At 42.1% G+C, this 26,786-nt stretch overlaps 1 protein-coding gene across 1 annotated transcript in view; it reads left to right on the top strand.

Moving 5' to 3' along the window:
• Positions 1-26,436, top strand: part of LOC149984284 (acidic amino acid decarboxylase GADL1-like) — a 29,582-nt gene extending 3,146 nt beyond the window's left edge. The window contains exons 2-14 of the mRNA XM_090219765.1: positions 421-605; positions 3,028-3,154; positions 4,844-4,934; positions 5,175-5,284; positions 5,430-5,545; positions 6,240-6,319; positions 8,691-8,745; positions 15,628-15,744; positions 16,193-16,257; positions 18,494-18,575; positions 19,447-19,646; positions 22,619-22,760; positions 23,326-26,436. Coding sequence (XP_090075891.1) covers positions 421-605; positions 3,028-3,154; positions 4,844-4,934; positions 5,175-5,284; positions 5,430-5,545; positions 6,240-6,319; positions 8,691-8,745; positions 15,628-15,744; positions 16,193-16,257; positions 18,494-18,575; positions 19,447-19,646; positions 22,619-22,760; positions 23,326-23,499 — 1,544 coding nt within the window. The 3' untranslated portion in view covers positions 23,500-26,436. The remainder of the gene's footprint in view (positions 1-420; positions 606-3,027; positions 3,155-4,843; positions 4,935-5,174; positions 5,285-5,429; positions 5,546-6,239; positions 6,320-8,690; positions 8,746-15,627; positions 15,745-16,192; positions 16,258-18,493; positions 18,576-19,446; positions 19,647-22,618; positions 22,761-23,325) is intronic.
• The last annotated feature ends 350 nt before the right edge of the window (positions 26,437-26,786 follow it).

The following is a 26,786-nucleotide window of genomic DNA, read 5'->3' as shown; positions in this document are numbered from 1 at the left end:
ATCTCCTACCCCCAGATACCTCTAGTATTGACATTACTGTCTGTTATCTCCTACCCCCAGATACCTCTAGTACTGACATTACTGTCTGTTGTCTCCTACCCCCAGATACCTCTAGTACTGACATTACTGTCTGTTATCTCCTACCCCCAGATACCTCTAGTACTGACATTACTGTCTGTTATCTCCTACCCCCAGATACCTCTAGTACTGACATTACTGTCTGTTATCTCCTACCCCCAGATACCTCTAGTACTGACATTACTGTCTGTTATCTCCTACCCCCAGATACCTCTAGTATTGACATTACTGTCTGTTATCTCCTACCCCCAGATACCTCTAGTACTGACATTACTGTCTGTTATCTCCTACCCCCAGAGACCTCTAGTACTGACATTACTGTCTGTTATCTCCTACCCCCAGATACCTCTAGTAAGGCCTCAGCGAGCCCCGCGGAGCCCAAGGGGAAGCGGCCCCCAGTGCTTGTGGACGGGGTGACTCTGAACGGCCCCACGCTGGACATCAGGGAAGCAGAGAGCTTCCTCAGAGACGCCATGCCCATCATCATGGAGGAGGCCGTCTGGAAGGCTACTGACGTCAAGGAGAAGGTAAACATCTCTTTTTACAATTTTTTCTCTCACACACTTTGCACTTTCCAGTCCCAGGATGCATAAAGGATCATGAGATCTGTTGTGAAGTATACCAGAATGCTGCAGTTTATTTTTCAAACAATAGGACATGGACCTGTATGAGAATGTATCAGGTAAATGGCTCCCCGGACTATTTCCATTGACCCCCCCTTTATTATTTTTTTTTACATTGACTGCTACTCGCTGTTTATTATCGATCCATAATCACTTTAACCCCTACCTACATGTACATATGATCTCATTTACCTCAACTAACCTGTATCCCCGCACATTGGCTCAGTACCATCTGTAAATAGCCTCGCTATTCTTATTTTATTGTGTTATTTTATTTTTTTTATTTTTTTTAACTTTAGTTTACTTCGTAAATATTTTCTTAACTCTTATTTTTCTTAAAGCTGCATTGTTGGTTAAAGGATCTGACCCTTTTTTTTTTCAATTTTCTCCTAAAATCCCTAAATCTAACTGCCTGTAGCTCAGGCCTTGAAGCAAGGATATGTATATTCTTGGTACCATTTGAAAGGAAACACTTTGAGGTTTGTGGAAATGTGAAATTAATGTAGGATAATATAACACATTAGATTTGGTAAAAGATAATAGAAATAATTTTTTTAAATATATATTTTTCCCCCCCATCATCTTTGAATTGCAAGAGAAAGGCCATTATCTGACTTAGGACTCAATTTATATTTTGTTCACTAGATGACAGCAGTGTATGTGCAAAGTTTTAGACTGATCCATTGAACCATTGCATTTCTGTTCAAAATGTTGTATCAAGTCTTCCCAAATGTGCCTAATTGGTCAATATATACATTTTCAAGTTCCTAACTGTGCAATCTCCTCAAACAATAGCATGGTATGTTTTCACTGTAATAGTTACTGTAAAATTTGATTTGATTTGATTGATATACAGTACATGTTCTTTATGAATGGTGAATAGGCCCCCAGGTAGTTTGTCTGACGTCAAGGATGAGGTAAACAAACATCTAGTGGAGGGAACAGTCTGAAATGGCACCATTTTCACTATGTAGCTCGAGGGGGGTTTATCAATATGCATACTACCTACCGCGCTCCATACGCTCACGCCCTGAGTGCATTTTCCGACCACGTTCTCTTGAGTACGTTCTTGTGAGGATGAGAGTGTGGAGAACACATTGAGTATTACATTTGAGATGCACTCCCCCCCTACTGTATTACCTCACGCTGCTCCTCCCCTACTGTATTACCTCACGCTGCACCTCCCCCTACTGTATTACCTCACGCTGCACCTCCCCTACTATATTACCTCACACTGCACCTCCCCTACTGTATTACCTCACGCTGCACCTCCCCTACTATATTACCTCACGCTGCACCTCCCCTACTATATTACCTAACGCTGCTCCTCCCCCTACTGTATTACCTAACGCTGCTCCTCCCCCTACTGTATTACCTCACGCTGCTCCTCCCCCTACTGTATTACCTCACGCTGCTCCTCCCCCTACTGTAATACCTCACACTGCTCCTCCCCCTACTGTATTACCTCACGCTGCACCTCCCCTACTGTATTACCTCACACTGCTCCTCCCCCTACTGTATTACCTCACACTGCACCTCCCCCTACTGTAATACCTCACGCTGCTCCTCCCCCTACTGTATTACCTCACACTGCTCCTCCCCCTACTGTATTACCTCACACTGCTCCTCCCCCTACTGTATTACCTCACGCTGCACCTCCCCTACTGTATTACCTCACGCTGCACCTCCCCATTCACAGACCCTTCTTCCAACCAGGACAATGGCAACAATAGAGACCAAACAGGATATACACAAAGCAAAACGTTTCAGATGTCAAGTCTTTGTGGGTGGCTAGCTAGCTAACAATTCTCTGTGGCTAGCTAACAGTAGTAGCAAGACAGTTAGCCCTATTGATTTACTATGGGCTTGCGATTTACACACACTACAGTGGGTATTGTAGCCAGGTAAACACAGCAAAAAATGAACACAGCATGCATTCATTAACGTATCTAGATAAAATAAAAATAAATATTGTAGTCAGCCGACATATGAGATGTGAAGAGGCAACATTTCATTCCGAAGTCGGAGTGTACTTTCTCTGACTTCAGCTCAGTTAATAATGTCCGCCCTTGATTTCAAGAAATGTTGCATCATTTTTAACCCGGTTGCGTCATATTTCTGTGCCTACTTTCCGTTGCGGCGTCGATCTACGCTTCAGAAATATGTACAAACTGGAGTACGGATTCGAGAAGTGCCCTCCGTTTTTGCCAACTTTGATATGGACTCATACTCCCAGCATCCCGTGCTCTAATTTCCGCGCTCGGAGCACGGTAGTATTCATTTTGAGCAACCGCCAAAGTCTATTTCCTTCTCTCCCATGTAACAGGTGTGCGAGTGGCGCTCTCCGGAGCAGCTGAAGGACCTATTAGACCTAGAGTTGCGGGAAGGAGGCGAGGCACATCCCCAGATACTGCAGCGCTGTCGGGATGCCATCCGATACAGTGTCAAGACCGGTAAGGACCCAGCTCAACCCTGATTTAAAATCTAACCCCCCAGACCTCAGCCAAACCCTGACCCAACCCCCCCCCCCCCTCCCCCGCCCGCATCCAAACCCAGACTTTCAAAACCCGGACTCTTTAAAAGACACCAATGAACTTCATCCCAAACCGGTCCTAAACCCTAACCTTCTAACTCTCCAGCCCAGAGTATCTCCTTCGCCATACGATAGTGTCAAGACTGATAGGAAACAGCTCAATCCTAAACCCTTCCCCCAACGCTATCCTATCCAACCCAGGCTGTTAATCATCAAGATAGCGACAGTAGCCCATCCTTAATACCCCTCCAAGCCTCTTAACCGTCCTAGGCCCTTAACTCTCCCGGCCCCTTAAACCTCCCAGCCCCTGACATCTGAGATCCCTTGACCCCCACCTAGCCCGGTCCAGCCAGACCCCAAATGTAAAACCCCTGTCAACCAGGTCTATCAACCAGCTGACCTTCAAACTCTAAAGTTAGCTAACATTAAGGAAGGGTTAAAGTTAGCTAACATTAGGGAAGGGTTAAAGTTAGCTAACATTAGGGAAAGGTTAAAGTTAGCTAACATTAGGGAAGGGTTAAAGTTAGCTAACATTAGGGAAGGGTTAAAGTTAGCTCTTAGGGAAGGGTTAAAGTTAGCTAACATTAGGGAAGGGTCAAAGTTAGCTACCATTAGGTTAGGGTTAAAGTTAGCTAACATTAGGTTAGGGTTAAAGTCAGCTACCATTAGGGAAGGGTTAAAGTTAGCTAACATTAGGGAAGGGTTAAAGTTAGCTAACATTAGGGAAGGGTTAAAGTTAGCTAACATTAGGGAAGGGTTAAAGTTAGCTAACATTAGGGAAGGGTTAAAGTCAGCTACCATTAGGGAAGGGTTAAAGTTAGCTAACATTAGGGAAGGGTTAAAGTTAGCTAACATTAGGGAAGGGTTGAAGTTAGCTAACATTAGGGAAGGGTTAAAGTTAGCTAACATTAGGGAAGGGTTAAAGTTAGCTAACATTAGGGAAGGGTTAAAGTTAGCTCTTAGGGAAGGGTTAAAGTTAGCTACCATTAGGTTAGGGTTAAAGTTAGCTAACATTAGGTTAGGGTTGAAGTCAGCTACCAGTAGGGAAGGGTTAAAGTTAGCTAACATTAGGGAAGGGTTAAAGTTAGCTAACATTAGGGAAGGGTTAAAGTTAGCTAACATTAGGGAAGGGTTAAAGTTAGCTAACATTAGGGTAGGGTTAAAGTTAGCTAACATTAGGGAAGGGTTAAAGTTAGCTAACATTAGGGAAGGGTTAAAGTTAGCTAACATTAGGGAAGGGTTAAAGTTAGCTAACATTAGGGAAGGGTTAAAGTTAGCTAACATTAGGGTAAGGTTAAAGTTAGCTAACATTAGGGTAGGGTTAAAGTTAGCTAACATTAGGGTAAGGTTAAAGTTAGCTAACATTAGGGGAGGGTTAAAGTTAGCTAACATTAGGGAAGGGTTAAAGTTAGCTAACATTAGGGAAGGGTTAAAGTTAGCTAACATTAGGGAAGGGTTAAAGTTAGCTAACATTAGGGAATGGTTAAAGTTAGTATCTGGATTTTCTTGCTTATTCTATCCTGATCCCGGGATTTTTCCGACCAGGATTTCTGGAAAGCCTGGAAACTTAGTTGTGATTGAATCAAACCTTGTCTGTTTGTATGTGCAGGACATCCTCTCTTCTTCAACCAGCTCTATGCAGGCATGGACCCTTATTCACTAGTGGGCCGATTCATCACAGAAGCTATCAACCCCAGTCTGTGAGTATTACATCTTACCATCTCATATGATCCGAGTGTCTGTCAACATGTACCCATACTCACTGTAATAACTGTGCCTGACAAGGGATGTTTACGATCACTGAAATGATATCAATGACAACTATTCTGCTATTCATCTCAGAAGTGTCTGTAGCTCGTTCTTGATGATTGATTGGATAGTATTGTAGCTCAGGTGAGAGCAGGTGAGTCATTGACTGGACATGTTGTTTGTCTTGGCAGGTACACGTACGAGGTGGCTCCAGTGTTCCTGCTGACAGAGGAGGCGGTTCTGCAGAAGATGATTGAGATCATTGGATGGCAGGAGGGAGGGGACGGCATCTTCAGCCCAGGTATGGAAACCACACAGACTGACATCTTCATCTTCATTGTCTTCATCATCTTCTTCTTCATCTTCTTCTTCATCATCTTCTTCTTTATCCTTCTTTATCCTTCATCTTCTTCCTGTGATTGAGAGATTGTCTCTGTGTTCTCCAGGTGGCTCTGTGTCCAACATGTATGCTGTGAACGTGGCCAGGTACCACCACTGTCCTGATGTGAAGGTGCTGGGCCTGTCTGCCTTGCCTAGACTGGTCATGTTTACATCTCAGGAGGTAAACACACGCGCACACACACACACACACACACACACACACACACAAACAAACACACCCAGGGTAGGCCAACACCTGTTATTGTTTTAACACCACACACACACACACAAACACACAACTATCAGGGAGTTTCTCAGTTCCAGCTGTTGCCCTGAAAGATATTGACTAAGTGGTTTTATAATCCCTGTCTGTATAGCACCTTATTTTGGATCCTGTCTAGACTGGTCATTAATATAACACCTTATTGTGGATCCTGTCTAGACTGGTCATTAATATAGCACCTATTGTGGATCCTGCCCAGACTATTCATTAATATAGCACCTTATTGTGGATCCTGTCCAGACTGGTCATTAATATAGCACCTTATTGTGGATCCTGTCTAGACTGGTCATTAATATAGCACCTTATTATGGATCCTGTCTAGACTATTCATTAATATAGCACCTTATTATGGATCCTGTCTAGACTGGTCATTGATATAGCACCTTATTGTGGATCCTGTCTAGACTGGTCATTAATATAGCACCTGATTGTGGATCCTGTCTAGACTGGTCATTAATATAGCACCTTATTGTGGATCCTGCCCAGACTGGTCATTAATATAGCACCGTATTGTGGATCCTGCCCAGACTAGTCATTTGTTTGATTAACCAGTTCTCCCTCAGTGACATGTTTCTCTCATTGTTCTTTTCAGTGTCATTACTCGGTTGCCAAAGCAGCGGCTTTCCTGGGAATTGGCACCAACAATGTTTATGTGATCCCATCAGATAAGAGGTATGCTGCCTACTGCTGGTTACTGCTGGTTACTGCTGGTTACTGCTGGTTACTGCTGCCTACTGCTGCTTACTGCTGGTTCATGCTGGTTACTGCTGGTTACTGCTGCATACTGCTGGTTACTGCTGCTTACTGCTGGTTACTGCTGCTTACTGCTGGTTACTGCTGGTTACTGCTGCATACTGCTGGTTACTGCTGCTTACTGCTGGTTACTGCTGGTTACTGCTGCATACTGCTGGTTACTGCTGCTTACTGCTGGTTACTGCTGGTTACTGCTGGTTACTGCTGCTTACTGCTGCTTACTGCTGGTTACTGCTGGTTACTGCTGCTTACTGCTGCTTACTGCTGGTTACTGCTGGTTACTGCTGCTTACTGCTGGTTACTGCTGGTTACTGCTGCTTACTGCTGGTTACTGCTGCTTACTGCTACAGTTACATGGTTACTGCTGGTTACTGCTGGTTACTGCTGCTTACTGCTGGTTACTGCTGGTTACTGCTGGTCACTGCTGGTTACTGCTGGTTACTGCTGCTTACTGCTGGTTACTGCTGGTTACTGCTACAGTTACATGGTTACTGCTGGTTACTGCTGGTTACTGCTGGTTATTGCTGCTTACTGCTGGTTACTGCTGCTTACTGCTGGTTACTGCTGCTTACTGCTGGTTACTACTGCTTACTGCTGGTTACTGCTGCTTACTGCTGCTTAATGCTGGTTACTGCTGGTTACTGCTGGTTACTGCTGCTTACTGCTGGTTACTGCTGGTTACTGCTGCTTACTGCTGGTTACTGCTGGTTACTGCTGGTTACTGCTGGTTACTGCTACAGTTACACGGTTACTGCTGGTTACTGCTGGTTACTGCTGCAGTTACACGGTTACTGCTGGTTACTGCTACAGTTACACGGTTACTGCTGGTTACTACTGGTTACTGCTACAGTTACATGGTTCCTGCTGGTTACTACTGGTTACTGCTGGTTACTGCTACAGTTACATGGTTACTGCTGGTTACTACTGGTTACTGCTGGTTACTGCTACAGTTACATGGTTACTGCTGGTTCCTGCTGGTTCCTGCTACAGTTACACGGTTACTGCTGGTTACTGCTGGTTACTGCTGGTTACTGCTGGTTACTGCTACAGTTACACGGTTACTGCTGGTTACTGCTAGTTACTGCTGGTTACTGCTAGTTACTGCTGCAGTTACTGCTGGTTACTGCTGGTTACTGCTAGTTACTGCTACAATTACTGCTGGTTACTGCTAGTTACTGCTACAGTTACTGTTGGTTCCTTCTGGTTACTGCTAGTTACTGCTGGTTACTGCTACAGTTACTGCTGGTTACTGCTACATTTCCTGCTGGTTACTGCTGGTTACTGCTAGTTACTGCAACAGTTACTGCTGGTTCCTGCTGGTTACTGCTGGTTACTGCTGGTTACTGCTACAGTTACTGCTGGTTCCTGCTGGTTACTGCTAGTTACTGCTACAGTTACTGCTGATTACTGCTAGTTACTGCTGGTTACTGCTGGTTACTGCTACAGTTACACGGATATTTCCACTGACCACACCACACGCTTCTGTTGTCACTGTCCACAATGTCTGACCTGCGTCACTATGACACCTGGGTTACTAATCCGTGTTAATCTATGACTGAGCTGCGTCACTATGACACCTGGGTTACTAATCCGTGTTAATCTATGACTGACCTGCGTCACTATGACACCTGGGTTACTAATCAGTGTTAATCTATGACTGACCTGCGTCACTATGACACCTGGGTTACTAATCCGTGTTAATCTATGACTGACCTGCGTCACTATGAAACCTGGGTTACTAATCCGTGTTAATCTATGACTGACCTGCGTCACTATGACACCTGGGTTACTAATCCGCGTTAATCTATGACTGACCTGCGTCACTATGACACCTGGGTTACTAATCCGTGTTAATCTATGACTGAGCTGCGTCACTATGACACCTGGGTTACTAATCCGTGTTAATCTATGACTGAGCTGCGTCACTATGACACCTGGGTTACTAATCCGTGTTAATCTATGACTGAGCTGCGTCACTATGACACCTGGGTTACTAATCCGTGTTAATCTATGACTGACCTGCGTCACTATGAAACCTGGGTTACTAATCCGTGTTAATCTATGACTGAGCTGCGTCACTATGACACCTGGGTTACTAATCCGTGTTAATCTATGACTGACCTGCGTCACTATGACACCTGGGCTACTAATCCGTGTTAATCTATGACTGACCTGCGTCACTATGACACCTGGGTTACTAATCCGTGTTAATCTATGACTGACCTGCGTCACTATGACACCTGGGTTACTAATCCTTGTTAATGTTTCTTTCTGTGTCTTTGTTTCTCAGAGGGAAGATGATTCCTGCGGAGTTTGAGAAGCAAGTACAGAGAGCCAAAGATGAGGTGAGAAGGAGAACTATGAATGGAGTCAGCAAGGTTGTTTGGTGTCAGATATGTTATGTAACACATTCGGGACTGGGAACTGCTGTTGATTATACCCATGGTGAGGGTTAGGAAACTGCTGTTGATTATACCCATGGTGAGGGTTAGGAAACTGCTGTTGATTATACCCATGGTGAGGGTTAGGGAACTGCTGTTGATTATACCTATGGTGAGGGTTAGGGAACTGCTGTTGATTATACCCATGGTGAGGGTTAGGAAACTGCTGTTGATTATACCCATGGTGAGGGTTAGGGAACTGCTGTTGATTATACCCATGGTGAGGGTTAGGAAACTGCTGTTGATTATACCCATGGTGAGGGTTAGGGAACTGCTGTTGATTATACCCATGGTGAGGGTTAGGAAACTGCTGTTGATTATACCCATGGTGAGGGTTAGGGAACTGCTGTTGATTATACCTATGGTGAGGGTTAGGGAACTACTGTTGATTATACCCATGGTGAGGGTTAGGGAACTGCTGTTGATTATACCCATGGTGAGGGTTAGGGAACTGCTGTTGATTATACCCATGGTGAGGGTTAGGGAACTGCTGTTGATTATACCCATGGTGAGGGTTAGGGAACTGCTGTTGATTATACCCATGGTGAGGGTTAGGGAACTGCTGTTGATTATACCCATGGTGAGGGTTAGGGAACTGCTGTTGATTATACCCATGGTGAGGGTTAGGGAACTGCTGTTGATTATACCCATGGTGAGGGTTAGGGAACTGCTGTTGATTATACCCATGGTGAGGGTTAGGGAACTGCTGTTGATTATACCCATGGTGAGGGTTAGGGAACTGCTGTTGATTATACCCATGGTGAGGGTTAGGGAACTACTGTTGATTATACCCATGGTGAGGGTTAGGGAACTGCTGTTGATTATACCCATGGTGAGGGTTAGGGAACTGCTGTTGATTATACCCATGGTGAGGGTTAGGGAACTGCTGTTGATTATACCCATGGTGAGGGTTAGGGAACTGCTGTTGATTATACCCATGGTGAGGGTTAGGGAACTGCTGTTGATTATACCCATGGTGAGGGTTAGGGAACTGCTGTTGATTATACTGTAATCTACTACTGTACTGTTATCCTGTAATGACCAGGATGTTGGAGTAACATTATATTGTTGTCTGTTGGTATATAGTATTAATGACCAGGATGTTGGAGTAACATTATATTGTTGTCTGTTGGTATATAGTATTAATGACCAGGATGATGGAGTAACATTATATTGTCCTCTGATGGTTATTAATGACCAGGATGATGGAGTAACATTATATTGTTGTCCTCTGATTGTATATAGTATTAATGACCAGGATGATGGAGTAACATTATATTGTTGTCTGTTGGTATATAGTATTAATGACCAGGATGATGGAGTAACATTATATTGTTGTCTGTTGGTATATAGTATTAATGACCAGGATGATGGAGTAACATTATATTGTTGTCCTCTGATGGTATATAGTATTAATGACCAGGAGGATGGAGTAACATTATATTGTTGTCCTCTGATTGTATGCAGTATTAATGACCAGGATGATGGAGTAACATTATATTGTTGTCCTCTGATGGTATATAGTATTAATGACCAGGATGATGGAATAACATTATATTGTTGTCTGTTGGTATATAGTATTAATGACCAGGATGATGGAGTAACATTATATTGTTGTCTGTTGGTATATAGTATTAATGACCAGGATGTTGGAGTAACATTATATTGTTGTCTGTTGGTATATAGTATTAATGACCAGGAGGATGGAGTAACATTATATTGTTGTCCTCTGATGGTATATAGTTTTAATGACCAGGATGATGGAGTAACATTATATTGTTGTCCTCTGATGGTATATAGTATTAATGACCAGGATGATGGAGTAACATTATATTGTTGTCTGTTGGTATATAGTATTAATGACCAGGATGTTGGAGTAACATTATATTGTTGTCTGTTGGTATATAGTATTAATGACCAGGAGGATGGAGTAACATTATATTGTTGTCCTCTGATGGTATATAGTATTAATGACCAGGATGATGGAGTAACATTATATTGCTGTCCTCTGATGGTTATTAATGACCAGGATGATGGAGTAACATTATATTGTTGTCTGTTGGTATATAGTATTAATGACCAGGATGATGGAGTAACATTATATTGTTGTCTGTTGGTATATAGTATTAATGACCAGGATGATGGAGTAACATTATATTGTCCTCTGATGGTATATAGTATTAATGACCAGGAGGATGGAGTAACATTATATTGTTGTCTGATGGTATATAGTATTAATGACCAGGATGATGGAGTAACATTATATTGTTGTCCTCTAAGGGTATGTAGTATTAATGACCAGGATGATGGAGTAACATTATATTGTTGTCCTCTGATGGTATATAGTATTAATGACCAGGATGATGGAGTAACATTATATTGTTGTCCTCTGATTGTATATAGTATTAATGACCAGGATGATGGAGTAACATTATATTGTTGTCTGATGGTATATAGTATTAATGACCAGGATGTTGGAGTAACATTATATTGTTGTCCTCTGATGGTATATAGTATTAATGACCAGGATGATGGAGTAACATTATATTGTTGTCCTCTGATGGTATATAGTATTAATGACCAGGATGATGGAGTAACATTATATTGTTGTCCTCTGATGGTATATAGTATTAATGACCAGGATGATGGAGTAACATTATATTGTCCTCTGATGGTATATAGTATTAATGACCAGGATGATGGAGTAACATTATATTGTCCTCTGATTGTATATAGTATTAATGACCAGGATGATGGAGTAACATTATATTGTTGTCCTCTAAGGGTATGTAGTATTAATGACCAGGAGGATGGAGTAACATTATATTGTTGTCCTCTGATGGTATATAGTATTAATGACCAGGATGATGGAGTAACATTATATTGTTGTCCTCTGATGGTATATAGTATTAATGACCAGGATGATGGAGTAACATTATATTGTTGTCCTCTGATGGTATATAGTATTAATGACCAGGAGGATGGAGTAACATTATATTGTTGTCTGTTGGTATATAGTATTAATGACCAGGATGTTGGAGTAACATTATATTGTTGTCCTCTGATGGTATGTAGTATTAATGACCAGGATGATGGAGTAACATTATATTGTTGTCCTCTGATGGTTATTAATGACCAGGATGATGGAGTAACATTATATTGTTGTCCTCTGATGGTATGTAGTATTAATGACCAGGATGTTGGAGTAACATTATATTGTTGTCTGATGGTATATAGTTTTAATGACCAGGATGATGGAGTAACATTATATTGTTGTCCTCTGATGGTTATTAATGACCAGGATGATGGAGTAACATTATATTGTTGTCCTCTGATGGTATGTAGTATTAATGACCAGGATGTTGGAGTAACATTATATTGTTGTCTGATGGTATATAGTTTTAATGACCAGGATGATGGAGTAACATTATATTGTTGTCCTCTGATGGTATATAGTATTAATGACCAGGATGATGGAGTAACATTATATTGTCCTCTGATGGTATGTAGTATTAATGACCAGGATGTTGGAGTAACATTATATTGTTGTCTGATGGTATATAGTTTTAATGACCAGGATGATGGAGTAACATTATATTGTTGTCCTCTGATGGTATATAGTATTAATGACCAGGATGATGGAATAACATTATATTGTTGTCCTCTGATTGTATGTAGTATTAATGACCAGGATGATGGAGTAACATTATATTGTTGTCCTCTGATGGGTATTAATGACCAGGATGATGGAGTAACATTATATTGTTGTCCTCTGATGGTATATAGTATTAATGACCAGGATGATGGAGTAACTTTATATTGTTGTCCTCTGATGGTATGTAGTATTAATGACCAGGATGATGGAGTAACATTATATTGTCCTCTGATGGTATGTAGTATTAATGACCAGGATGATGGAGTAACATTATATTGTTCTCCTCTGATGGTTATTAATGACCAGGAGGATGGAGTAACATTATATTGTTGTCCTCTGATGGTATATAGTATTAATGACCAGGATGATGGAGTAACATTATATTGTTGTCCTCTAAGGGTATGTAGTATTAATGACCAGGAGGATGGAGTAACATTATATTGTTGTCCTCTGATGGTATATAGTATTAATGACCAGGAGGATGGAGTAACATTATATTGTTGTCCTCTGATGGTATATAGTATTAATGACCAGGAGGATGGAGTAACATTATATTGTTGTCCTCTGATGGTATATAGTATTAATGACCAGGATGATGGAGTAACATTATATTGTTGTCCTCTGATGGTATGTAGTATTAATGACCAGGATGATGGAGTAACATTATATTGTTGTCCTCTGATGGTATATAGTATTAATGACCAGGATGATGGAGTAACATTATATTGTTGTCCTCTGATGGTATGTAGTATTAATGACCAGGAGGATGGAGTAACATTATATTGTTGTCCTCTGATGGTATATAGTATTAATGACCAGGATGATGGAGTAACATTATATTGTCCTCTGATGGTTATTAATGACCAGGATGTTGGAGTAACATTATATTGTTGTCCTCTGATGGTATGTAGTATTAATGACCAGGAGGATGGAGTAACATTATATTGTTGTCCTCTGATGGTATATAGTATTAATGACCAGGATGATGGAGTAACATTATATTGTCCTCTGATGGTTATTAATGACCAGGATGATGGAGTAACATTATATTGTTGTCCTCTGATGGTTATTAATGACCAGGAGGATGGAGTAACATTATATTGTTGTCCTCTGATGGTATATAGTATTAATGACCAGGAGGATGGAGTAACATTATATTGTTGTCCTCTGATTGTATATAGTATTAATGACCAGGATGATGGAGTAACTTTATATTGTTGTCCTCTGATTGTATATAGTATTAATGACCAGGATGATGGAGTAACATTATATTGTTGTCCTCTGATTGTATATAGTATTAATGACCAGGATGATGGAGTAACTTTATATTGTTGTCCTCTGATTGTATATAGTATTAATGACCAGGATGATGGAGTAACATTATATTGTTGTCCTCTGATGGTATGTAGTATTAATGACCAGGATGATGGAGTAACATTATATTGTTGTCCTCTGATGGTTATTAATGACCAGGATGAATGGGTAACATTATATTGTTGTCCTCTGATTGTATGTAGTATTAATGACCAGGATGATGGAGTAACTTTATATTGTTGTCCTCTGATTGTATATAGTATTAATGACCAGGATGATGGAGTAACATTATATTGTTGTCCTCTAAGGGTATGTAGTATTAATGACCAGGAGGATGGAGTAACATTATATTGTTGTCCTCTGATGGTATATAGTATTAATGACCAGGATGATGGAGTAACATTATATTGTTGTCCTCTGATGGTTATTAATGACCAGGATGATGGAGTAACATTATATTGTTGTCCTCTGATGGTATATAGTATTAATGACCAGGATGATGGAGTAACATTATATTGTCCTCTGATGGTATATAGTATTAATGACCAGGATGATGGAGTAACATTATATTGTTGTCTGTTGGTATATAGTATTAATGACCAGGATGATGGAGTAACATTATATTGTTGTCTGATGGTATATAGTATTAATGACCAGGATGTTGGAGTAACATTATATTGTTGTCTGTTGGTATATAGTATTAATGACCAGGATGTTGGAGTAACATTATATTGTTGTCCTCTGATGGTATGTAGTATTAATGACCAGGATGATGGAGTAACATTATATTGTTGTCTGATGGTATATAGTATTAATGACCAGGATGATGGAGTAACATTATATTGTTGTCTGATGGTATATAGTATTAATGACCAGGATGATGGAGTAACATTATATTGTTGTCCTCTGATGGTATGTAGTATTAATGACCAGGATGATGGAGTAACATTATATTGTTGTCCTCTGATGGTATGTAGTATTAATGACCAGGATGATGGAGTAACATTATATTGTTGTCCTCTGATGGTATATAGTATTAATGACCAGGATGATGGAGTAACATTATATTGTTGTCCTCTAAGGGTATGTAGTATTAATGACCAGGATGATGGAGTAACTTTATATTGTTGTCCTCTGATTGTATATAGTATTAATGACCAGGATGATGGAGTAACATTATATTGTCCTCTGATGGTATGTAGTATTAATGACCAGGATGATGGAGTAACTTTATATTGTTGTCCTCTGATTGTATATAGTATTAATGACCAGGATGTTGGAGTAACATTATATTGTCCTCTGATGGTATGTAGTATTAATGACCAGGATGTTGGAGTAACATTATATTGTTGTCCTCTGATTGTATATAGTATTAATGACCTGGATGATGGAGTAACATTATATTGTTGTCCTCTGATGGTATGTAGTATTAATGACCAGGATGATGGAGTAACTTTATATTGTTGTCCTCTGATTGTATGTAGTATTAATGACCAGGAGGATGGAGTAACATTATATTGTTGTCCTCTGATGGTATGTAGTATTAATGACCAGGATGATGGAGTAACATTATATTGCTGTCCTCTGATGGTTATTAATGACCAGGATGTTGGAGTAACATTATATTGCTGTCTGTTGGTATATAGTATTAATGACCAGGATGTTGGAGTAACGTTCCCATTGGGCACAGACATAATTTCCCCATCTGTTCCACATTGGTTTAATGTAATTTCATTGAGATGACTTGGAAACAACGTTGATTCAACCAGTGTGTGTTCCCAGTGGGATGATATTGCTGTTGTTGTTGTTGTTGACAGGGAGCGTTGCCCTTCATGGTGAACGCCACAGCAGGGACCACCGTTCTAGGGGCCTTCGACCCGCTGGAGGAGATAGCTGACATCTGTGAACGACACAATCTATGGATGCATGTAGATGTAAGTGGATCTTAATTAAAGATCATTCTTTCATTCATTTATCGATTTATCGATCCCATCAATCCGTTTGGGTATTGTTCAGTAGTTTGTTTGTTCCGTTAATCATTCACTCAATCACCCTCTTCTCTGTCTGTTCTCTGTCTGTTCTCTGTCTGTTCTCTCTCTTCTCTGTCTGTTCTCCATCTGTTCTCTGTCTGTTCTGTCTGTTCTGTCTCTTCTCTCTCTCTTTGTCTGTTCTCCGTCTGTTCTCTCTCTTCTCTGTCTGTTCTCTGTCTGTTCTCTCTCTTCTCTGTCTGTTCTCTGTCTGTTTTCTCTCTTCTCTGTCTGTTCTCTCTCTTCTCTGTCTGTTCTCTCTCTTCTCTGTCTGTTCTCTCTCTTCTCTGTCTGTTCTCTCTCTTCTCTGTCTGTTCTCTGTCTCTTCTTTGTCTCTTGTCTGTCCTTCCTGTAGGCATGTTGGGGAGGAGGAGCCCTGATGTCTAAGAAACACAGATACCTGCTGCAGGGCATTCACAGGTAAGACAACAGGTTTATCTGGAGGTGGTAGTAAGACAACAGGTTTATCTGGAGGAGGAAGTAAGACAACAGGTTTATCTGGAGGCGGTAGTAAGACAACAGGTATATCTGGAGGAGGAAGTAAGACAACAGGTTTATCTGGAGGAGGAAGTAAGACAACAGGTTTATCTGGAGGTGGTAGTAAGACAACAGGTATATCTGGAGGTGGTAGTAAGACAACAGGTATATCTGGAGGAGGAAGTAAGACAACAGGTATATCTGGAGGTGGTAGTAAGACAACAGGTTTATCTGGAGGTGGTAGTAAGACAACAGGTTTATCTGGAGGAGGAAGTAAGACAACAGGTTTATCTGGAGGAGGTAGTAAGACAACAGGTATATCTGGAGGAGGAAGTAAGACAACAGGTATATCTGGAGGTGGTAGTAAGACAACAGGTTTATCTGGAGGTGGTAGTAAGACAACAGGTTTATCTGGAGGAGGAAGTAAGACAACAGGTTTATCTGGAGGTGGTAGTAAGACAACAGGTTTATCTGGAGGTGGTAGTAAGACAACAGGTATATCTGGAGGCGGTAGTAAGACAACAGGTTTATCTGGAGGTGGTAGTAAGACAACAGGTATATCTGGAGGAGGTAGTAAGACAACAGGTTTATCTGGAGGTGGTAGTAAGACAACAGGTATATCTGGAGGAGGAAGTAAGACAACAGGTTTATCTGGAGGCGGTAGTAAGACAACAGGTATATCTGGAGGAGGAAGTAAGACAACAGGTATATCTGGAGGTGGTAGTAAGACAACAGGTTTATCTGGAGGCGGTAGTAAGACAACAGGTTTATCTGGAGGAGGAAGTAAGACAACAGGTTTATCTGGAGGTGGTAGTAAGACAACAGGTATATCTGGAGGCGGTAGTAAGACAACAGGTTTATCTGGAGGTGGTAGTAAGACAACAGGTATATCTGGAGGAGGAAGTAAGACAACAGGTATATCTGGAGGTGGAAGTAAGACAACAGGTTTATCTGGAGGTGGTAGTAAGACAACAGGTTTATCTGGAGGCGGTAGTAAGACAACAGGTTTATCTGGAGGCGGTAGTAAGACAACAGGTTTATCTGGAGGTGGTAGTAAGACAACAGGTTTATCTGGAGGCGGTAGTAAGACAACAGGTATATCTGGAGGAGAAAGTAAGACAACAGGTATATCTGGAAGTGGTAGTAAGACAACAGGTTTATCTGGAGGCGGTAGTAAGACAACAGGTTTATTTGGAGGCGGTAGTAAGACAACAGGTTTATCTGGAGGCGGTAGTAAGACAACAGGTTTATCTGGAGGTGGTAGTAAGACAACAGGTATATCTGGAGGAGGAAGTAAGACAACAGGTTTATCTGGAGGAGGAAGTAAGACAACAGGTTTATCTGGAGGAGGAAGTAAGACAACAGGTTTATCTGGAGGAGGAAGTAAGACAACAGGTTTATCTGGAGGCGGTAGTAAGACAACAGGTTTATCTGGAGGTGGTAGTAAGACAACAGGTTTATCTGGAGGAGGAAGTAAGACAACAGGTTTATCTGGAGGAGGAAGTAAGACAACAGGTTTATCTGGAGGAGGAAGTAAGACAACAGGTTTATCTGGAGGCGGTAGTAAGACAACAGGTTTATCTGGAGGTGGTAGTAAGACAACAGGTTTATCTGGAGGAGGAAGTAAGACAACAGGTATATCTGGAGGTGGTAGTAAGACAACAGGTATATCTGGAGGTGGTAGTAAGACAACAGGTTTATCTGAAGGCGGTAGTAAGACAACAGGTATATCTGGAGGTGGTAGTAAGACAACAGGTTTATCTGGAGGCGGTAGTAAGACAACAGGTTTATCTGGAGGAGGTAGTAAGACAACAGGTATATCTGGAGGTGGTAGTAAGACAACAGGTATATCTGGAGGAGGAAGTAAGACAACAGGTTTATCTGGAGGTGGTAGTAAGACAACAGGTTTATCTGGAGGCGGTAGTAAGACAACAGGTTTATCTGGAGGTGGTAGTAAGACAACAGGTTTATCTGGAGGCGGTAGTAAGACAACAGGTATATCTGGAGGTGGTAGTAAGACAACAGGTTTATCTGGAGGAGGTAGTAAGACAACAGGTTTATCTGGAGGTGGTAGTAAGACAACAGGTATATCTGGAGGAGGAAGTAAGACAACAGAGATAAACTGTTCATAATAACAGGTGGTTTTAAAACCCTTTCTGTTGCTTTGTTTCCCTCTTAGAGCCAACTCAGTAGCATGGAATCCTCACAAGATGCTGATGGCTGGTCTACAGTGCTGTGCATTCATGGTTCGGGACAAAACGGTACGATAAACACTGCTTCCTCTTCCTCATCATCTTCCTCTTCCCCCCTTCTTCCCCATCTTCCTCTTCCCCCCCTTCCCTTACACATGGTTAGCAGATGTTATTGCGAGTGTAGCGAAATCTTGTTCTCATTATTTTCCTCCTCTTCTTCCTCCTCAACTCAAATCGAATTTTATTGGTCACATACACATGGTTAGCAGATGTTGTTGCGAGTGTAGCGAAATCTTGTTCTCATTATTTTCCTCCTCTTCTTCCTCCTCAACTCAAATCGAATTTTATTGGTCACATACACATGGTTAGCAGATGATGTTGCGAGTGTTGCAAAATCTCTTTCTCCTCTTCCTCCTCATTATCTTCCTCTTCATTGTCTTCCTCCACTTCCTCCTCATTATCTTCCTCCTCCTCTTCCTCCTCTTCATTCTCTTCCTCCTCTTCCTCCATTTCATCCTTCTCTTCCTCATTATCTTCATCCTCTTCCTCATTCTTTTCCTCACTCTCCTCCTCCTCCTCCTCTGACCTAGATGTGTGTATGTATTGGTATTGATATGTAGGCTACGTGTGCCTTTTACAATTTGTCTTATTGTAGTTCTGTCCTTGAGCTGTTCTTGTCTATTAATTTTCTGTATTAATTAATGTTCTCCAGAGACTCAAATGTTCTCTCTGTGTTCCGTTGTTCTAGAATCTTCTCCAGAGACTCATTCGTTCTCTCTGCGTTCCGTTGTTCTAGAATCTTCTCCAGAGACTCATATGTTCTCTCTGTGTTCCGTTGTTCTAGAATCTTCTCCAGAGACTCATTCGTTCTCTCTGTGTTCCGTTGTTCTAGAATCTTCTCCAGAGACTCATTCGTTCTCTCTGTGTTCCGTTGTTCTAGAATCTTCTCCAGCGGTGTCACTCGGCCCAGGCCTCCTACCTCTTCCAGCAGGATAAGTTCTATGACGTCAGCTACGACACGGGAGACAAGTCCATTCAGTGCAGCCGCAAGCCCGACGCCTTCAAGTTCTGGCTGATGTGGAAAGCCATCGGCACCAAGGGTCTGGAAGAGAGAGTGGACAGAGCCCTCGCTATGGCCAGGTCAGTTTTGAAAACGTCTTACGACAAAACAAAACAAAACAAAAAATATATTTCTCTTTTGTTTTTCCTCCAAAGACTTGATAGCAGACTCATCTCTGTAGCCTGGTCCCAGATCTGTTTGTGCTCTGGTCCAGTGAAATGCTTACTGTGCTGGTCTAATGTATGAGCTTTAGTGTACATTGTAGTGGCAGGCCGTCTGCACCGTAGCAACAGTACAGCTCCCAGCCCTCTACTGACCCCCCTTTTTAAAAATGTCATTTAAACTTTATTTAACTTGGCAAGTCAGTTAAGAACAAATTCTTATTTACAATGACGGCCTACCGGGGAACAGTGGGGTTTAACTGCCTTGTTCAGGGGCAGAACGACAGATTTTTACCTTGTCAGCTCGGGGGATTCGATTTATCAACCTTTCGGTTACTGGCCCAGCGCTTTGACCACTAGGCTACCTGCCGTCCCAACACTGTAACCACTAGGCTACCTGCCGTCCCTACACTCTAACCACTAGGCTACCTGCCACCTCTACACTCTAACCACTAGGCTACCTGCCGTCCCTACACTCTAACCACTAGGCTACCTGCCGTCCCTACACTCTAACCACTAGGCTACCTGCCGTCCCTACACTCTAACCACTAGGCTACCTGCCGTCCCTACACTCTAACCACTAGGCTACCTGCCGTCCCTACACTCTAACCACTAGTCTACCTGCCGCCCTTGAACATGATCCTGGAGCATCCATGACTCAGACTGTCTGATCAGCTAATAGCCCAGTCCATTACCTTACACCATCCATGACTGACCCCTTCAGACTGTCTGATCCTGTCTGATCAGCTAATAGCCCAGTCCACCAGCTTACACCATCCATGACTGACCCCTTCAGACTGTCTGGTCCTGTCTGGTCCTGTCTGTTCAGCTAATAGCCCAGTCCATCACCTTACACCATCCATGACTGACCCCCTCAGACTGACTGATCCTGTCTGTTCAGCTAATAGCCCAGTCCATCAGCTTACACCATCCATGACTGACCCCTTCAGACTGTCTGGTCCTGTCTGGTCCTGTCTGTTCAGCTAATAGCCCAGTCCACCAGCTTACACCATCCATGACTGACCCCTTCAGACTGTCTGGTCCTGTCTGGTCCTGTCTGTTCAGCTAATAGCCCAGTCCATCACCTTACACCATCCATGACTGACCCCCTCAGACTGACTGATCCTGTCTGTTCAGCTAATAGCCCAGTCCATCAGCTTACACCTAGAAGCTAGACTACTTTAACGTTATAGCAAAATGATTGAAGGGATTGATGACAAATATTATATTTTAATGTCTTTAGATTCAAATGGTTTCATTGTGTATTTAAGTTGCTTGTTGCTTGGTTTTTGTGTGTGTGTGGGGGGGGGTGGGGGGGGGGGGGGGACAATACAGAGTGATGGGAAGGGCTCTGCATCGAATGTAATTAGGATCTGTCCAATGCTTCCTGCTCTCAGTGTCTCTGCCCAAAATACCAAAGCAGTAGCTAGCTACAAATAGACTGTTCAGCAAAAGGTGGCCGACCCTGAAGACCTACTAAGGTATGCAGACTTCTGCCGAATCATCTACGTCATATCTGTTATAGAGCAGGGCTTGAGCAAAAGCCTGCACAGCCACCCGGCAAGTCTCCAGGAGGACAGGAGGCCATCATCTACACTGTGGTCACCTCTGGTCTAGACACAGTCACATGGCTCATCCAAAACAGTATGTTTTCCATACACTTTAGAGTAGTAGCAGTTTAACAACGGAGTAAAACCCTACACCTGAGATACCGCTCTCTAATAGATATAACCCAGGCTGAGGATGGATAGATCTTCTACACGAGCAACCACAGCATCTCCACAGCTTTCTAACAAGGTGTACAGTGGAGAATACAGAGGTAGACTGGGCTTGGCAGACTGGGCTCGGCAGACTGGGTTCGGCAGACTGGGCTTGGCAGACTGGGCTCGGCAGACTGGGCTCGGCAGACTGGGCTCGGCAGACTGGGCTTGGCAGACTGGGCTCGGCAGACTGGGCTCGGCAGACTGGGCTTGGCAGACTGGGCTCGGCAGACTGCATGTAATTCAAGCAGCCCTAGAAAATCGAGCTGTATATTTGGGAGGTCAGCCGGTTCTATTTCTGGGTTGTTGGCAGTAAAATTACAGTCGGGTCAGGGGGTTCCTTAACTATTCTGTGTGGCATTTAGTTGTCCTCCCATCTATTCCGATCCAGATGACCTGTGGTCACCTTTACAGTTCAGGACCTACTGACTGTGGGACCAAGAGAGGGGGGGGGGGGGGTCATACGACACGAGGCCAGACAACGGCCAGGCTATTTCCAGACTGTTACTGATAGCCCTGCTCACTCCACTCCATTCATGTGTCTAATGCTGTATAGGATTCAGTGGGTCGGTCGGTGCCATTTAACATGAAGGAGGACCGTTCCTTATTATTTCCCCATGAACACGCCCTTATTTCTAATACATCCTATTGGACGACTGGCGTTCATATTCATATTCACGCAGTTCAGTGACAGGTTTAGGCTTCTGTCATTCATATTCACCCAGTTCAATGTAACAGTGATAGATTTAGGTTACTGTCATTCATATTCACCCAGTTCAATGCAACAGTGATAGATTTAGGTTACTGTCATTCATATTCACCCAGCTCAATGACAGGGCCCTCTAGTGGCGGTCTAGAGGATAGCAGGAGGACCACTGGAGCAGGATTGCTGTGTTGGACAGACTAAAAGACACATTTCAGTGTCTGGCTGGAGGACAGGGCCCTCTAGTGGTGGTCTAGAGGATAGCAGGAGGACCACTGGAGCAGGATTGCTGTGTTGGACAGACTAGAAGACACATTTCAGTGTCTTCAAAAAGGCTCAGTAAAACTCTTGTAGCCTGAAAAAAGGGGTTTCGTACGGTTGTGTCATGTAATTATTTGTGACACTCTCGACTTCCTTCTCTTTGGTAGATATCTGGCAGAGGAGATCAAGAAGAGAGATGGATTCCGTCTTGTGATGGAGCCGGAGTACACCAACGTCTGTTTCTGGTACATTCCTCCCAGTCTGAGGGACATGGCTGACGGACCTGAGTTCTGGAGAAATGTCCATGCGGTAAGTCAGAGGAGGACATCCCCCTCGTTATACAGAACACGATCCTCTCCTTTCCTGTGGTGTTCTCCAACATTAACAGAAGCCCTGTCATCAATAACACAACAACAAAAAATACAATTGAATTCAGGAATTAATTAATGTTGAAAAACAAACAACAACAAAAAACATTCATTTCACAGGATATGAATGAGACAAATGTTAGCTAACCGTGAGGATTTAGGCTCCAGTCTCTTTTCGGAGGCGTGGGTTCAGATCCCACCACTGGTACCAGATGTCAAGCGGGACCATAAATCCTCCAATCCAATCCATACGGAAATGGACCTTAGATCTGTGTGTGGAGACTCTAAATACAACTTGACTTTGGTTATGTCCCAATAATCTCTCCTTTCTGCCGTGAATTCATGGATTTGAAAGGTAATGACTGGTTCATGGAAACACCAATTCAGTGTTCTCACACGTGAATGAGAGCTTACTTCACAAGGAAGGAGAGATTATTGGAAATACTGACGCCTTAACCTCCCAGTTCCACCATCTCACAAGCGTATTTACTACTCCCTACCCCCAGGTGGCGCCAGTGGTTAAGGAGCGCATGATGAAGAAGGGCTCTATGATGGTAGGCTACCAGCCCCATGGAGACAAGGCTAACTTCTTCAGACAGATCATCATTAGCCCTCAGGTCAGCAGAGAAGACATGGACTTTCTGCTGGACCAAATACACAGCCTGGGGATGGACTTATGATCCCACGGGGGAATACCTACAAAATGGCACCCTAATTCCCTCAATGAGTCCTGGTCAAAAGTAGTGCAATATATACAGGGAATTTGGGTATCATTTTGAACAAAACCCAAATGGCCATGTTCAGTAGGCAAGAAACAGGAGATCCTGTTTTGAAACTGAGTGAAACGGAAGAGGTGGTACCCCAAACATCCTATAAGACGTTTCCAAAACATCCTATAAGAAGTTTCCAAATGTCCTATAAGAAGTTTCCAAACGTCCTATAAGAAGTTTCCAAACGTCCTATAAGAAGTTTCCAAAACATCCTATAAGAAGTTTCCAAAACATCCTATAAGAAGTTTCCAAAACATCCTATAAGAAGTTTCCAAAACATCCTATAAGAAGTTTCCAAAACATCCTATAAGAAGTTTCCAAAACATCCTATAAGAAGTTTCCAAACGTCCTATAAGAAGTTTCCAAACGTCCTATAAGAAGTTTCCAAACGTCCTATAAGACATTTCCAAAACATCCTATAAGAAGTTTCCAAAACATCCTATAAGAAGTTTCCAAAACATCCTATAAGAAGTTTCCAAACATCCTATAAGAAGTTTCCAAACATCCTATAAGAAGTTTCCAAAACATCCTATAAGAAGTTTCCAAAACATCCTATAAGAAGTTTCCAAACATCCTATAAGAAGTTTCCAAACGTCCTATAAGAAGTGTGTTAACTTGTTCTCTTATTTGGTGCCCCAGGGCTGTGCAGAAGCCTCAGCATGTCATCCTTCCATTGCCCATCTGCATAAAGTGATCTAACGATTACCTGTTTCTGTTATTCACTATCGATTCCATTTGTAATTCTGAGGACAGGCAGTGTGTCCGTCCATGAGACTGTAGACACAGTAGCTTGTTGACGTCCATGAGACTGTAGACACAGTAGCTTGTTGACGGTTTTGAGGGCTCAACCTCTTTATAGGAACCAATTTCAGATAAATAAAAAACTCAAAAGTCATTATCCTTTATGTCGATGTGATTTCAGGGTAATATAATAAAATACTGTTGTAATATAACTGCTGTTAGAAAACGAGGCGTGCAACTTTTAGTAAAAGCTGAAATGTTTTGAAGAGATTTTAGGAGATGCGATTTTAAGCGATACCGATTGATTGTAAGAGATTTATATAAATATGAATATGTGTTTATTACTTGATGAGATGAATATATAAAATCTTTAGAGAATACTGATGTGTAATGTGATGCAAGAGATTTAAAATGTATTTTAGTTCTTTGATTTTCATTTTGCATTTTCTCTTTTGAATGAATTTTCTTCCACACGCATTAACTTTTACGATTTTAAAATCATATTAAAAAAACAATTTAAAAAACGTAGCACACCTAGTGCCTGAATACTGTGAGTCCACCTACATAAATCAGACAGATCTTAAAATGGCTACCGTTGTTGTTTAATAAACAGTTGTTTTTTTTTGCAATACTTTACTTAAAGCCAACAGATGAAATGCTTTCTTTCTTGTTTTAAACGGATTCAAAATGTTATTTAGTCATTACTACGAGACACCTCCTCCGTTCCAACAGTCTGATGATAGTTAGAGATCAGGAGACACCTCCTCCGTTCCAACAGTCTGATGATAGTTAGAGATCAGGAGACACCTCCTCCGTTCCAACAGTCTGATGATAGTTAGAGATCAGGAGACGCCTCCTCTGTTCCAACAGTCTGATGATAGTTAGAGATCAGGAGACACCTCCTCCGTTCCAACAGTCTGATGATAGTTAGAGATCAGGAGACACCTCCTCCGTTCCAACAGTCTGATGATAGAGACCAGGAGACACCTCCTCTGTTCCAACAGTCTGATGATAGTTAGAGATCAGGAGACACCTCCTCCGTTCCAACAGTCTGATGATAGTTAGAGATCAGGAGACACCTCCTCTGTTCCAACAGTCTGATGATAGTTAGAGATCAGGAGACACCTCCTCCGTTCCAACAGTCTGATGATAGTTAGAGATCAGGAGACACCTCCTCCGTTCCAACAGTCTGATGATAGTTAGAGATCAGGAGACACCTCCTCTGTTCCAACAGTCTGATGATAGTTAGAGATCAGGAGACACCTCCTCTGTTCCAACAGTCTGATGATAGTTAGAGATCAGGAGACACCTCCTCTGTTCCAACAGTCTGATGATAGTTAGAGATCAGGAGACACCTCCTCTGTTCCAACAGTCTGATGATAGTTAGAGATCAGGAGACACCTCCTCTGTTCCAACAGTCTGATGATAGTTAGAGATCAGGAGACACCTCCTCTGTTCCAACAGTCTGATGATAGTTAGAGATCAGGAGACACCTCCTCTGTTCCAACAGTCTGATGATAGTTAGAGATCAGGAGACACCTCCTCTGTTCCAACAGTCTGATGATAGTTAGAGATCAGGAGACACCTCCTCCGTTCCAACAGTCTGATGATAGTTAGAGATCAGGAGACACCTCCTCTGTTCCAACAGTCTGATGATAGTTAGAGACGTGGAGACACCTTTCTTGTTTTAAACGGACTCAAAATGCCTGTTATTTAGTCAGTACTACGAGACGATAATGAGACGATAGAAGTGGTCACACCTTAATGCATTACAGCTGCTTTATAATACATTATTACCCGTTGGCTTTAAAAGGAAGGTGTTTTGTTTTTGTAGCTTGCCGTCAAAGAGAATGGTGTTTACTTTAAACTTGTACGAAGTTCTGTGTACGATACTAGGATACGTGCATTCTGTAGTATACCTCATATCGTATTCTGGCAAGACATTCTGTTTTCTCTTGTTGTTTTTGTTTTGTTCCAATAGCATTTAGTTCGCGATTTGTTGTCTGAAAAAAGGCCTGTATGTGTTGTTTTTGTTTGTAGATGGAGGTTTCACTGAGAATTATTTATTTTATTTTTCAGTGAAAATAAAAGCATTTGTTTACTGAATCAGGTTGTTGTCGAGTATCTTTTGACTTCCTCTTCATAGCCTGGTATAGATCTCTGTGTGTTGTAGCCCACTCCTCTGATTACAGACTTCCTCTTCACAGCCTGGTATAGATCTCTATGGGCTTTTTTAGCCCACTCCTCTGAATACAGACTTCCTCTTCATAGCCTGGTATAGATCCTTGTGTGTTTTAGCCCACTCCTCTGAATACAGACTTCCTCTTCATAGCCTGGTATAGATCCTTGTGTGTTTTAGCCCACTCCTCTGATTACAGACTTCCTCTTCATAGCCTGGTATAGATCTCTGTGCGTTTTAGCCCACTCCTCTGATTATTACCGTGCCAGACAGTACA

Source organism: Oncorhynchus mykiss, chromosome 3 (assembly GCF_057628025.1).
Source record: "Oncorhynchus mykiss isolate SJ-2025 chromosome 3, ASM5762802v1, whole genome shotgun sequence".
NCBI classification, from domain to species: Eukaryota; Metazoa; Chordata; class Actinopteri; order Salmoniformes; family Salmonidae; genus Oncorhynchus; species Oncorhynchus mykiss.
Note: the sequence above shows the minus strand (reverse complement) of the source record. Positions and strands in the feature narration are given on the sequence as shown.